Source organism: Diadema antillarum, unplaced genomic scaffold, assembly GCF_040938485.1.
Source record: "Diadema antillarum isolate AM-2024a unplaced genomic scaffold, OU_Dant_1.0 seq00001659_RagTag, whole genome shotgun sequence".
Classification (NCBI taxonomy): domain Eukaryota; kingdom Metazoa; phylum Echinodermata; class Echinoidea; order Diadematoida; family Diadematidae; genus Diadema; species Diadema antillarum.
Genome location: NW_027272359.1, coordinates 1,623,142 through 1,638,177, shown reverse-complemented (window position 1 = coordinate 1,638,177; position 15,036 = coordinate 1,623,142). Strand labels below are relative to the sequence as shown.

Here is a 15,036-nt window from a genome sequence, read left to right as displayed (position 1 = left end):
GAATTCTAATATCCCTAAACACTTAATACACAGGCCACCAGGTTCACGTAGAGAATGGGTTAAATGACAACACATCTACAATGTATATAAATACACACAAGTCACATTTATTTACTCAAAACTCTACTTGACAAATGAACAACATCAGCTCTCGTTTTTTCTTCAGCTCCAACCCCACTGGGACCTACGTTTAATTCACTCTGTGCCACATCCATTTTCTGTCCATAAGTATGTGTGTGAATTTGTGCACTTTGGCACAGAAAGGGTTAAAGCGCAAAGCATATTCCTGTGTTGCTGTGACAATATGAGACCCGCTACAACAAAACGATCCGAAAGTCAGGAGAGGTCGATTTTCTGAAAATGACATGACATTATTCCCTTACTCTTCCGCTTTAATTTTGTACATAACATGACTCACAAAAGTACTCGGTTGCGGAGATATTGGTGATTTTATGAGACCATGGCGAGTGGTCTACGAAATCAGCGTTTCGAGAAAACCGCCTTCAAAGTTTTCTTTCCAACGCAATAGTGACCAAGGGGAGGTAAGACAATTTTCACCTCTTGACAATAGAAGGTCTGCTCATAGCAACGTCCACAGTGTTCATTCAAGCTTTGCGCCAACGGTATACACACGACCAATCAGTAACCACGGTGCCACGCACTGACCAATAAGATCACTCCCTTGTTGCTAGGGGCTGAGTCTATCTGCGGCGCCAAATCCAAATCTTCGGACAGGTTTCTGTTCCATTAAAAGTCAAAGAATTATGGCCCAGAAAAATGCTAATTTCTTGCCTTTCCTTTGATCATTTAGCTTCGACATTTCGGCAGATGATAGACGATACATTAGACTACAAAATTATGCTACAAACAGAAATCCGATCGTTTTGACTGATTTTGATGATCTGACTTCAAACTCAATTTTCTCCGCTCAGTCGTCAGTGACTTTAGGATCCTTTTGTTGTATCGGGTCACATATACTATGCCACATCAGACAAACAACATCGAACTCAGGAGATGAAGATTGATATTTCTCCAAATCAATCAACAATGTATGCCCGACTCATCCTCGTCAAGATTAGAGTAACTCGAGATATCTGGGACACCAGCTTACAGTGACAATACACAAAACAAAATGCTTGTGACAGAAACTAAATGAACACCATGGAATAAAAAAAAAAAGAATCACCAGTTTGATACCTTTAATGAATATGCTTGAACATTCACCCAGATACCAGTGGCTTGTTTGATTACAGCATTAATGCCAACAGTATACATCTCCTCTGAAACATCTGGAGAAATATTGCACACATTAAATGACCCTCACACACACACACACACACACACACACACACACACACACACACACACACAGATACAAAGACACAAATCTCGCACTCAAACTGAAACTGATACTCTACTTCTCACCAATCATTTATTGTTTGGTTGTTTGTCTTTTTCCAGTTTTCTTTTGAGTCCTTGTGCAAGGCAAAATCCTTTTTTTTTTGTCAAGAAATTTTCAACATTGTATATCTCAGTTCACAGTTTGTCTGTTTCAGTACATTGTTGTGTTATTATGTGTATTCACACGTTATGATTACATTTGTTGGAAATGAAATGAACGAAATGAATGAATGAATGAATGAATGATGTCTCAATGACCAAAAAAGTCTTCAAACAGCCATTTGTGCATATTAACATTCAACTTGTAACAGAATGAGGCATCAACTATATGAACAGGCATCTAAACTTTATACAATGAGAACAGCTCTGTTCTGAAAAGAATATATGCCATACACCACTTTAAGAAGAGGCATGTGTGACCTCCTCTATTAAATCCACGCAATCTATGGATCTAATGGCTCTGCTCCATGGAGATTTGTGTTTGCCTTTTCTTCTCCGGATTACCATTTAAGTGCATACATTCATGTGTTTCTAGTGCTTCTGCAGTGGCAAGGGATATTTGACACTCACAGATATCTGTGTGTTGTATATTTCCATTCCAATTCCTCTTGAGGAGACTTTATCATCACAATTCAGTGTAGCTCTGTATGTGTGTGTGTGTGTATGTGTGTGTAGTGTATGTTTGCATGCATGTGGTGTATAATTACGTGTGCATTTGTATGAGGGCATGTGTGTGTGTGTGTGTGTGTGTGTGTATTTATGTGTGCATAGTGAAAGATCTAGTGGGAGGAAAAGTTTACAAATTGATGCAAACTTTTCAAGAAATATCCTCAAACTAGAAGCAACCTTCTTTATGAAAAATTAAATGCAGTTCAGCTAGACTGTTTAAAAGTCACTATGGACCATATGAATCTAAACTTATTAAAATAACACACCAGCACAGCTTTTTAAAATCATTTCAACTGTAATATTCTTCTCATTTTGAAAATCAGTATCTTCAAAAGAATGAATGAAGTTATTTCTGTTTGCTTATTTTACAGGCCCATACAAATAGTGATAGAATTGAAGTGCAGATAGGGGACAAACAATATAGAATATCTAATATTGTAAAAGTGGAAATTTCTGCTTGGGTAACTTTTTGGACTCGGTTGGGTGAAATGAATTTCATGTGTTTTCAAATTCACAGAATCAAAGAGACAAGTATGATTGTACACACATTACAAGCAAAACATCTGTACACTTTCATTTTTGCAGCAGTGTCATGTCATGCGAGATTGCAAAAGATAAAAAATCAGAGATTCCCAAAATCTTACACCGCAAAAGTTCTCACCTCTACAGCAGCAGGAATAGGAATCTTTAAACATAACAAATCAATACACAAATGATGCACAGGACACAGTGGATCAGCGAGAATTGGATGCATGAATTAAACTTTGGAACTGTTTAAACCCACGAGCGCAGCGAGTGGGTTTTAGACAGTTGTTAAAGTTAAACGAGAGCATCCAATTCTCACTGATCCATGAAATAGGAATGTGCATATTTGTTTTATAAAATGGGCCCGTAAATACATGAATTTCAACTTTTTGCCCCACCATACGTCCGGTACATCTACAACACTGTACAAGACTTGAGCCATGTGTTCGGATTTTACCAGATGCATGGCTTTGTGTTCGGATTTAACCAGACGCATGGCTCAGTGTGAATCAGTAAAAACCAATGCATGATGATTGACCAATCAGATTGCAGAGATTCTAAAGGCAAGCCCATGTTATAACAATCCTGAGGTAATTCTGCTGCAGAAATCATCATAATGTCTGCATTAAATTGGTGAATTTAAATTTTCAGAAATTTTCTGCATATCCTACCCTGGGGGAAAAATAGATAGAGCTAGTTTATTCATTTAATCGGAATATATAAGAAATCTGAAAAAAAATTAAGTTTCATATTTGACACAGCCACATTAACTTTTATCCTCTAAAATATGTTGCCAATTTTGTACTCAGTTATGAATATAGCACTTCAGAGAAGTTTGATAATTCTTTGACCAACATAAACACAGTATATATAATATGATCAAATAAAGTCTCAAATGAGAGAGTAATTTTACTTTATTTTATTAAATTGTAGCAATGAATGATAAGAATGGCCAAAATCAACCCACAAACAAATAAACAAACACACATTAAACCAAAGAAATCTAGCTTATTGAACTTAATGAGTTAATATATAAAGTCTGAAAGAAGCCAATCAGGGGCAGGTCAGTACCAAACACAGTGGATCATCATGGCATGAAATGACTTCTCTAGCCAGCCACACAAAGACTCTTACATTGTACATCATCAGCACAAGGTAAGGCATTCATATCTTCCTTAGATAACACTCAAATATGATGAAAATAAAATGCATAAATCAGGACAGAAATGTGATAACAATTATGCAAGAGATATGTGCTTGGTTGTGTGAGGTTGTATAAAATGAGTCAACTTGCCACAGAGAACCTATGTACTTGAAGTGGCCTAACAATTCTTTAGTTGAGCCTATAATGATTACAGCAACATTAAAGGGATAATACAGTTTCAGTTGAGATACAGCTTCAGGTTTCCACAGTTTTTTTATGATAATTTTTGAGATACTGAGAAAACCTGTTCTGAAATATTTGAGAGCATCCAATTCTAAAAGGAATCCAATACTTATTTGATAAAAATTGGTTTTGGAAATGGATTAGATATCTCAAACAAAGCAATCCTAATAAAAGGTGGGACTCACCTTTTCCTAAGATCGCTTTGTTATACTTTGTTTTTGGAAATTTCAGCCATTTAAAAACCGATTTTCAACAATTAAAGTTTGAATTCCTCTCGGAATTGTATGCTCTTTAACATTTCATGAAGTGGCTTCGAAGTATCATGCAAAAAGTTTTAGGCTGAATTCTCACCTCAACCAATACTATATCATCCCTTTAAGCAAGACTTGCATAATGTGAACACAAATACATTTTTGGGGTGATCTTTGCAGATACATTTGACTACCTTGATCAGATGTTCAGCGATCCAAACTGTCCCCAAGTAACCTTCTGCTGCTAAAAAAAAAGTCTAGAGAAATGCTGCCATTGATTACCTCACTAATTACCATCTGTGAATCTGAAAACAAGCATTTCCCACTGGAACAATCCTGATTCAATTCATCGGGTTCTGTCTTCTGCAGGTTAGGGAAGTAACCAGGCTTGCGAAAAACTTGGGAGTTGATGTTCTACAAATGTCACACCAGTTAGTATGGAGTAACTGATGTCAACATCGACTGTTATACCGCCCTCTCTAATGACCATTAAGCACAGTCCCATTCATTGCCATTCCCGTCATGCTTTTGAAGATGTCACTTCCACCCGGCCAATTGGCATAATAGACCAATGCAGTCCATTTAGCTTCATCTGGGGAGGCCTGAACAGCCCCATTAGCAAATGTCAATGCTGACTAAGCAGGCGATTAGATTTCTGACTTTGTGAGGGAAATTCCTGGAGGTGAACACCCAGGGATACAGAGAAAGGAGAGAAGAGGATGGAAGGGAGGAGAGAGAGGGATGAATTGTTAATAAAAAGTAGGAGATAGGAATCAAGAACCATCTAAGGTAAGATGGAACAAAGTGTGATACAGGTTGACAGAGGGAAGGAGGGTGTTAGGGAAAGGGAATGGGGCGGAGAAAAGAGAGAGGAGGTGGGGGGGGGGGTAGGGGAGTGAGAGAGAGCTATGGGGAAATGCTGCTGAAAGAAGAACCAAACACAAGTGAGTGACAAGATGAGATATGTGGGAGCAGCAAAAAAAGAAAGAAAAAAGACAGGCAATGAAGGGGAATGGTGGAAAACATGAAGGTGGAGCATAAAGGAAAGCAAATATAAAGAAGGACCACTTAGAATGGTAGTCAACAACAGCATATCTACATTGATGAAATGTCCCACACAAAATGTTTTGGCTGCCCACCAAAACTCTCTCTTAAACTGCTAATGGTAAAGGCACACATTTCAACGATACAAAATGCAAAAGTTGATTGTTGTATAGCTTTGCTTCTAAAAGCAGAATTTTCCCAATTATTTAGAATTGCAATAATCAATACATGAAAGATAACGAGAAAAAAAAATCAGCTGCAAGTATACTCTACTTGTCCGAGCCAAGCTGGTTGAAAGCAACTGTGTCCACATACTGGACAGATGTTTGACAATAGCAAACCGTATCTTTCCCATTTAGAATTCTCTGACCCCAGGCCCTTGAATTCAATTTTGACAAACGCAGGACAACCAGCTTTACAATAATGTTGGTACATCTTACTCTCAAGTACACAGACAGAACATCCATCGTAGACTACCTTTACATATTTAAAGTGTATATTTCCTAGGTCTACGTAAATTCATGGGTATTGATTTTAAGGCATACATCTCCTGTAGCAATATCTGTGTCACTTTAAGTATGTATACATGCTATCAATAATACACAATTTGTGCAATAGAATAGATATTACATGGACAGTGTTTTGACAGAGCATACACCTGCTATATCTGCTACTTCCAATTGTTTACTATGGACACAAAATTTGATGTCTTGCTTGAAAATGGGTAAAGATTTTGATTTCAATGGTCAGATACCTCTTTAAACTTTATTGGATACTTTTGTATCTTCAATGGCTGTATCATCATTGGCCAATAGTCTTGATTATGACCATTTGACCATTTGGTCACCAAGAAGAAAAGAAAAGAGAAACAAGAAAACAAGTGGAAATCAAACAAAGAACTTTAATAAGGTGATCACGGCCCCATTTCATAAAAGATGTTAGGATAGCAACTCTTCCTGGAGTGGCAACTTCCAACAGCAACAGCCAATCAGGAAGCTGGATTCTTGTTATTACCATGATAATTGCCATGCCAGTAAGAGGTGCTAGATCATATCAACTTTTTTTTTCTAAAATGGGGCCCAGAACTGTTACAGTAATACTGTAAACACACAACATAATTTTTAAGCATTTCGTGCGACTTTTGGCTGGTGCAAATTTTAACATCCGTGAGAAATAAGTTCATAATTTTCACTGCACATTTTGAATGGGTTGACAATTGTGCAGCACGAATTCAAGAACTTGCAAATATGTTTTTGAGCCGCTCAGCAAAAAAAATATTAGCCCGTTGAGGACGGTTTGATTTTGCTACGACACGCATTTCCCACAGACACCTGCCCGAGTTTACACGGGACTCGTTCTCAATGGGTTAATAGCGCAAAAACATGGATGTTTACAGTAATCAATATCCCAAGCACTCCCTCTTTTTACTCTGTCTCTTTCTGACTCTCTCTCTCTCTCACACACACACACACACACACACACACCCTCTATCTTTCTATCTCCTTTTCTTTCTCTCCTACTCTCTTTTCTCTCTCTCCTAAAGAATCTCTGAATCTTCCTTTCCCGGTCCTCTGCCTTCATGCCAATCATATCATCTTCCCATAGATATATATATATATATATTATACAGTACATAAAATGTAACACATTGCACTTCATCTCAGCAAGAGGCCTCTAGAAGACACATTACCCTCATAGAGGTACAGATGTCCCACATGACAATAGCTGCGGTCACACTGGCAGAAGATCACAAAGTTTGATAATTGAGAAGTCTTTGCAAAGTTTGCTCGTACGTCCAGACTGGCAGCCAAATTTCTTGATCTTTAAGATCTTGAAGTTTGGGTGACTAGTGTGCTTGTGCAAGAATGAAGAAAGAGTATGTTGTCTGACAGCTCAGTGAATGTGACATTACAATACACATGGGTTCATACCATTGAGGCACCACCCAAAAACCATCAAGCAATGCTGCAGACAGGTGGTGGACTGGTCATGTGACAAAACTTTGCGAAGTTTCATTTGCTAGCATTCACACTGCCAAAGGATCAAGAAGATATGTGGGTTCAGGGAAATTTCCCTAGTTTGAGTGGGAAATTTTTGCTAGAAGTTTTTGGAAAGTTTGCGGTCACATTGGAAAAAAAATTGAGATCTTAAAGATCGCGATCTTCACCTTCGCGATCTTCACCATTGCAATCTTTTGCCAGTGTGAACACAGCTAATGATTACATGGAAGAGGATGACCCAAGAATGAGAGCCCTGTGAGGTGGTAGTTTACCCACAAACCCACCATGGAGGCTCTGAGAGGTTAAAAGAATAAATCAATGCAGCTTATAAGAATGGTTCATGATGCAACCGTTTGTCAAAATACTCATCATGTGGTTGCTTTGCAACATTAATCAACTTTCAATGAATGTTCAGACAACTCTTTATTCCATAAACGGACTAAATTGACACAACAAAATGGGTTAACTTTTGGTGGTAGCGGAGCCCTGAGGGAGTTTTATTTTATCCCATTCAGGACGGACTGATTTTGCTGTAACAAGCATTTCCCATAGACACCTGCCCGAGTATTCTCAGAACTCGTCTTCAATGGATTGCTCTCATAATTAGACATATAGTGGCTGCACTTTCTGCTCATCACTCCAAATTTGCCAGCAAACACTCGCTGTGCTTGCATGACACAGGGGTTATCGTATGCAGTGCGCCGCACTCCCAGACTTTATCAGCAAGTGTAGTTAGTTCTTGGATGGCTAACTGTGAGTCCTTTCATCAGTGATAAGCACAGTGTGAATGACATTGTAGCAGGGAGGAATACCATTGATGATGCAGATCCCATGTGAACACGGCTATCAGGTAACTAGTAAATTTGTTAATCGGCACTGCTGCATCTGTAGTCAACCACTAAGAGAAAATTTAAATGTAAGGCACACTTCACCCATTTTCATTGCACATCTGGAGGCGAACTATTGTGAAATGGTCAGAGGGCAGGAGAATTAGGGCGATGGGGAATTCTACTTCCTGGGATGAAGACTCATTCTTGAGAAGCTTCATGTTTAATAGTCAACCCCCTCACTGCCATCCCTCCAAGATGCCATTGACACAGTCTGCAAACAAGTCAATCATGGTAATGAAGGAGTTAACCCAACATCCACTTCCAGCATCACAGTAACAACACATGACCTTTGAGTGCTCTATAAAAGCAGATGAAAATCATTCCTCAAACTCACTCAAATTTTACAGCTTTTTCTTCCTCAATGGTCCCTTTACAGATTTGCGTGTTTTGATTGTATCATTTTGTTGAATGATAAAAAAGTGAATATAAATTTTAAAACATTGATACACTATAAAGAGCAAAATACTGCATGAATTAACAGCTCACAACACATACTTTTGAATGGTGTCATATTCACAGTAATCTCACATTTCATGTAACTTTGACAGTTAAAAGTTGCAGAAGCAATGCTGTACAGTATGCACATGTACACCTAACTCACCGCTATTTGAAAATAAATCATTTGTAACCTTGTATTTCTAAACTAATAAAAAAGCTTCTAATATCTTGAGTTTAAAGAAAATTTGAATATATAGTAAGATATGAAATTTTAAGCAATAAAAGTGACACAATTTCAAAAAAAAAGGTCAGTGACCATTACCTGGTCATAAACAATCTATTGGAGTACTACTGACCATGAAGAAAAAAAAGTAAAGGCTCAACTTGTTGCATATGCCCAAACTTGTGTAATGGGCTGTTCTTGTTTTATTTCTTTTTTAATTCATTGTTTTTTAATTGTTTTTTTTTTTGGGGGGGGGGGTTGGGTCATTTTTTGTACATGAATAAGTTACAAATGTAAGATATTTCTATTCTGTTTTGTTTTTGTAAAATAAGATCTATGTTTTAGCTGAATGTGTATGAGGGATACATGTTTGCACTTTAACAACACAACCACTAAAGCAACTTGTAATTGAAACAGATCATCGCAATTCTAAACAAATATTAACTTCTCCGAAAACCCCCCCAAAATCAATAGAAAAGTATCAAACAAAAATAGACTACTTATCCTTTTATGCATTTCACAGGGGGAAAAAATGTACAATTAAGAATATCAAAATGCCCAAGTCATTCATGGCTACTACAAATGAAATGAAAAGTCAGCCACAGAGCCGAGAGGAAAAATTATATCATACATTTCTGTTTCCCTTTACTTTCCATTACATTTCATTTGATATCTGAGGGATAGTAGCATTATGGGTTGAATGTACCCATTATTCAACAACTGTTTCACATGTTAACAAAATTGATTGCTCTTAGATGAAATTTGTTTCCATGTCATTAGCTCTCATTCTGCAGGATATTAAGCCCACAATATCAGAAACAAAAACAAAAAAACCAGAAAAAAAAATTCTTTCACGATGCTACCGACCCATCAGACTGGAGGTGAGCATTAGGAATTACGGTGATTCCTATGCGAGACATCAACATACACTGGTCCAACAACTACTCTCCTTTGTAAATCATCATAATTTTCATAATTTCCCCCTCCTGGAATCACTATAACCCGCCACTTAGTGGAATGCCATCGCAACATCACATTTGGCTGAGAGATTAATTCATCAAATGTCCTAATTACTTAAGTGACACTAGATACGGACCATTAGCCATGCTGACTGGGGTCAGATAAAGCCTCGAGACATTAGCAATCATTACCACGGCTAATGCGCGAACCAGAATTTCATGCCGACAGTGGTTCGTCTGGCTCTATACCAGATAATCATTTCCAGCGAGATGACGGAGGGAATACCAAACATGTCATTAGCACGGAAATATTCATTTCCTGAAATAATTTTCCAGCCCCCTCATCCCTTCTCTATTTTTCACAAAAACATGGATGCAGATTTGGGTTTCCTGGCATTTTAAAATTTTAGCCTTGTATAGGCAGGGGTGCATGATGTAATAATTTTTGTCCCTGAGGAAGGTGTATTGTACATCTATCATTCATATTAACAAATTTGCACCCTCATGAAACATACAATAGACATCATTAGTGGATTATTAATCTTCTAAAATAGTTCTCTCTCCGCTGAGTGAAAAGATGAATGTAATTTCAACATTTTTTGTTGTTGTTGGTTTGAAAACAGACAAGAGGAAAGTGATGTTGGTATGCCCAGCAAATCATTTATCTTTACCTCATATCTGTGTTCAACTTTTAATTACTGTACATACAATGCTGAATATTTTGCCAGGTTTCTATTTATGTGAATTTTGCAAGTCAGGTGTGATTTGTGAATTTAAAAATGTGCAAAAATATTGTCTCTGATCCTGACATGAATGTGACGTGCGCGCATACATTTTTCCTTTCACTAATCTCCTCCACGATTGTGAATTATAACCACTTGCGAAATCATCCGGAAGTCCTGATTCGCAAAAAGATTAGACTTGCTAAGTGTATGACGTAAACAGTTAGTGTCAGACTTCATCATTAAGACAAAAAAGATGACACTAACATCATATTGTTCTTCCCATGCTGATTGAGATTTTTCCATCACTGTTTCATCTTACAATGTTACTGTTTTTTCGAGAAATTATAACAGATGATATATTTCCAGAATATGAAGAAACCCATTTTATGCTCTTTACTGAAAAAGCATGTCATAAGAGGCTATCTTTTGAGTGATGAAAAGTGGCTTCATGTTTCTGAAATATGAAATGTAAAATGCTGCATCTTCTCACTAAATGTTTACATTGCCATGGGGTATCAAGATAACACACAAATTCACAGCTCTTTAAAAGCCAGGTGCAAGCAATTCACTAATGGTGTCACCTGAATTTCACTGATAGCAATATTTGACATTTATTATCATCTTTTAGTCATCATAAATTCTGTAATCTGATTGGTAGATCAACTATGGAATATTTCATGTACTTTGTGAATGAGGTCATTGCCCCTATTGTATTTTGTGTTTTGCATTGTTCATGACTGAAGTGTTGTTGATATTTGTGCACATCACAACTAGCAGCAAGGCATCAGCTACTTGTGAGATAAGGGACAAGAAAGCACAAGTCGTGAGTAGAAGAAAGTTTCTGAAATATGAATCATGTTTCCATCAAAAATTTACCAATGAAATCACACAAATGAATTCATTTACAGATCTATATCTATGCAATACAGGAAAATCCTTGCCCCCTACTTGTTCTGACGAAATAAGAAAATACACTGTATCTACGGTCTGGTGCCATATTCCATTTCGCATTTGGTCTTGTGGAATATGGCACCAGACTGTAGATACATGTATTTCTTGTATTCCGTGAACAAGCAGGGGGTAACTAATAGTATCAAATTGACCATTTTTCATCATGGCTAACAAGTTTCAACAACAGTCACTGGGCAGAGGAACCAGAGTCTCTGTAAGTACAATGTATGAAAACTTTAACATGATCATTGTAGAAAATTAGATGATGTAGAAAACTAGATGATAAACAGCAGAAAAAACAAGAACAACAACAAAACCTTTCATGAGGTCAATAAGGAAGTTTTGTAATGTTTTAAAGTCTGCACAAGGTGAGAATAAAGTATTTTCCATAGGAACCAGAAAGTTTGTTCAACCTTGACCTATGAAGGCTTATTGGTTTCGACTCAGATTTTAACAACGGATTTGAAAAATGAAAGAAGCTTCAGAGTAGTTTAATAGAGAAATTGCAAATTACTCAGATTACCTGAAAAAAAAAGAAAACAGCTCAATAATTCACATTACAAAACTCCCTTCATAGACAGTGATACTGCACTAATTCGCATTACTGGTGGAAAAAAGAAATCTATTTCAGCTAAAACATTACATTCCTATCTCTCACAAGGTTTTCATTTACACAAAGTCTCTTCACACTCACTCCAAAGTTCCCGGCAAAGAACCACATTTTGAAATCTATCCAAGTTCCATTGCTTACCTGAATCAGGTGGGCCTACTGAATCAGTTTATGGGAATTTTGGAATCTCATTTGAAACAGCTTAAAACCAGTCTCTCTATTGCTGCTCTGGAAATATACATGCAGTAACTTTGCCTAATAGCCCATTGAAGACAAGCTGATTTTGTTAGAACACACATTTCCCACAGACACCTGCCTGAGTATACTCGTGACTAGTCTTCAATGGTTTAAAGGTGCTGTGAACTGCACATAAAATCTTCTCACATTCAGGATACGGTTACTTAGAATAAATATTGAGAAATACAATTTGGTACTATCCACACTACTTTTTTTGTTCCCTGAGTTTGATTTCATGTACTGCTGCTGTTGGTGTATTAGTGAAGCAGTTCCGGTCAAGAGGACTACACACAGAATCCTCTGAAAGAACCCATTTCATAATACTGAATGAACTAAACAAACCCCCATGTCAAATTCAAACTAAATGACGATCAATCTCATGTGGTAAGATAACCAGTGAACAAGCTGGCCATCTTCATTTATACTATTAAAATATTCTCTAATTTCACAGACACCGCAATGGGATTACTCGGTTACTCTGACCAAAACCGTGTAACCATGGCAACAGGAGAGAGGCAGAGGGGCGTGAAAGGTTGAATCCTTGAATCACAAAGAGTCGCATGGAGGAAGACAGTGTAGGACAGCGAACAGAAAGCAGGTTTGTTGTAATGTAAATGTGACCATGGATATATGTAGCAAATAAATGTGGTTTACCACAAATGTGGCAGACAATGTGTATCTACCAGTTACAGTGCTACCATCTGTAGGCCACAATGGGACCAAATTTTATAGTGCTCTGCTATAAAACTCAAGTTTGCAAACCTGTTGTAGAGCTAAATCATTGGTGAATCACTGTTTCTCATAAGATGTTTCTTTCATTGAAAACACATGATAATACTTGGGAAGCTTCCAAGAAATCAATCATATTTCATTGCTCATATATCAGAATTAGGATTTTACCCCTGAGCGATTTTAGCATCAAACCCAACCTCTCACCATTCTCCATCTCCACAAATACAAATTTACAAGATCAAAGCATGATGATGCCACATAGTGAGGGCAAATTTCTCTGAGACAATATCAAAACCAAAAGAAACTCCTCCTGCCATCGGCAAAATGGTATCAAACAAAGGTGCCTAGAAATGGGTGTTAAATTTACACAGCGACATTTTTGGGTTGTTTACTTTCTAAGACTTACGGTCACAAGAAGTTGGCACACACACACACACACACACACACACACACACACACACACAAACAAAAACACATAACAGAACAAGACCAATAATTCAATCTTAAGACAACCAGAAGAATACCTTCCAAGTGGGTACTAAATGAAAAAACAAAACAAAACAAAACAATGATAATAACATAAGTACCATAAGAATATTTCATCCCTCACTGCTACGTGGACAGTGTGACACAGTGTGACCTAATGGTGCCTCAACACTACTCTACAGCCAGTCTCCACAAATTTATGAATGAAATCTGTGAATATTGATAAAGTGTTTCAAAATGGGATACCACCACAGCCACCAAGAGCTGACAATCTTGCATGACGGTAGATGGACGATACAAAAAGATTGACGTAAGAACCGGAAGGCAGAGTGTGGCTTACCAAGGGTGTGAGGCTGTATGAATCGCACCAGCATTCCCAGGGCCCGGACGGCATTAGACTTGACCTTGTCGTGGTCGCCGGCAGCGTGTATGGCGGCCTCAAAGAGTCTCTGCAGCAGCAAGTCGGAGAACTGGGAGACAAAACCATCGTCCCCCGATTCCCTAGAGTTCAATGAGAGTGAGAAGGATGTAAAGTGGACTGTTGGTTGGCTTTCCACGAAAAACATGTCGGGCACTATCAATATCCATTACTAAACTTATTCGTTATGCAGAATAGTTTGCACTGCATTATGCATTATATTGACATGCAGTGATTTCTTTTTTTTATGTTTGAGTAGGATTGTAGTTTTGTTTTTTTTTGTCCTTGACTTTGAGCTAAGACAGCACTCAACATTAGCAGTGGCCCAGTAGCCTGGGGCCACTATTAATTGATGTTGGGCCACCTCACTTTAAGAAAGGTTATCTTTTGGTGGCCCGATTGGGCAAATGAGATTCCAAGTGGATTGTTATGTTTCTTTTTATTTTTGGCCACTACATTGATTTTTTGAGTCACCAACATTTCACATTTGAACAATTTAGTGGCCTGAATGGGCCCCCAAAGAAAACATTTAGTGTCGAGCCCTGGCTAAGAAATATGTAATATCTCTTTTTGTTTCTCTTTCTTTTTACTATTTCTGCCAGCTACATGTACATGGTGTACATGTTCTTTTTGTTAGTGCAGGTGGAGGTGGGGAAGCAGTCCTTAATATATCGGGCCTATATATTGGTCATTTTGTATGTCAAATTGTGTCTAATCTCTTTTATAAATTCCTAATTTTGTTGGCAAAAAGACGCATGTACATGTAGAACATCTAATATCATCATATATAAGAGCTTATGCAAACATTGCATGAAAGCAATAGTACATGAGCAACTGATCAAGTAAACAAATCTGAACAAACTGGAGAAAATAAAAGATATGAGATTGAGAAAGAGAACATCCTGTACATGTACCATCCAAATGTTACCATACCAATATCATGTTGTATTGTAGGTGGAAACCACAGCATGTCCATCTCAGTCACATCAATACAGAATCTTACTGTTCTTTACGACTACTCACAGTGTATGAAGGATAATAGCTCCAGTCCTCAAGGAAATTTATCAACACATATATGTGATTTACTAAT

General features: G+C 37.5%; 1 protein-coding gene across 1 annotated transcript in view; it reads right to left on the bottom strand.

Annotated features, from left to right (window-relative positions):
• LOC139711448 (HEAT repeat-containing protein 6-like) overlaps positions 1–15,036 on the bottom strand; it is a 97,133-nt gene that overhangs the window by 51,366 nt on the left and 30,731 nt on the right. The window contains exon 18 of the mRNA XM_071623330.1: positions 13,869–14,029. Within this exon, the coding sequence (XP_071479431.1) occupies positions 13,869–14,029 (161 nt within the window). The remainder of the gene's footprint in view (positions 1–13,868; positions 14,030–15,036) is intronic.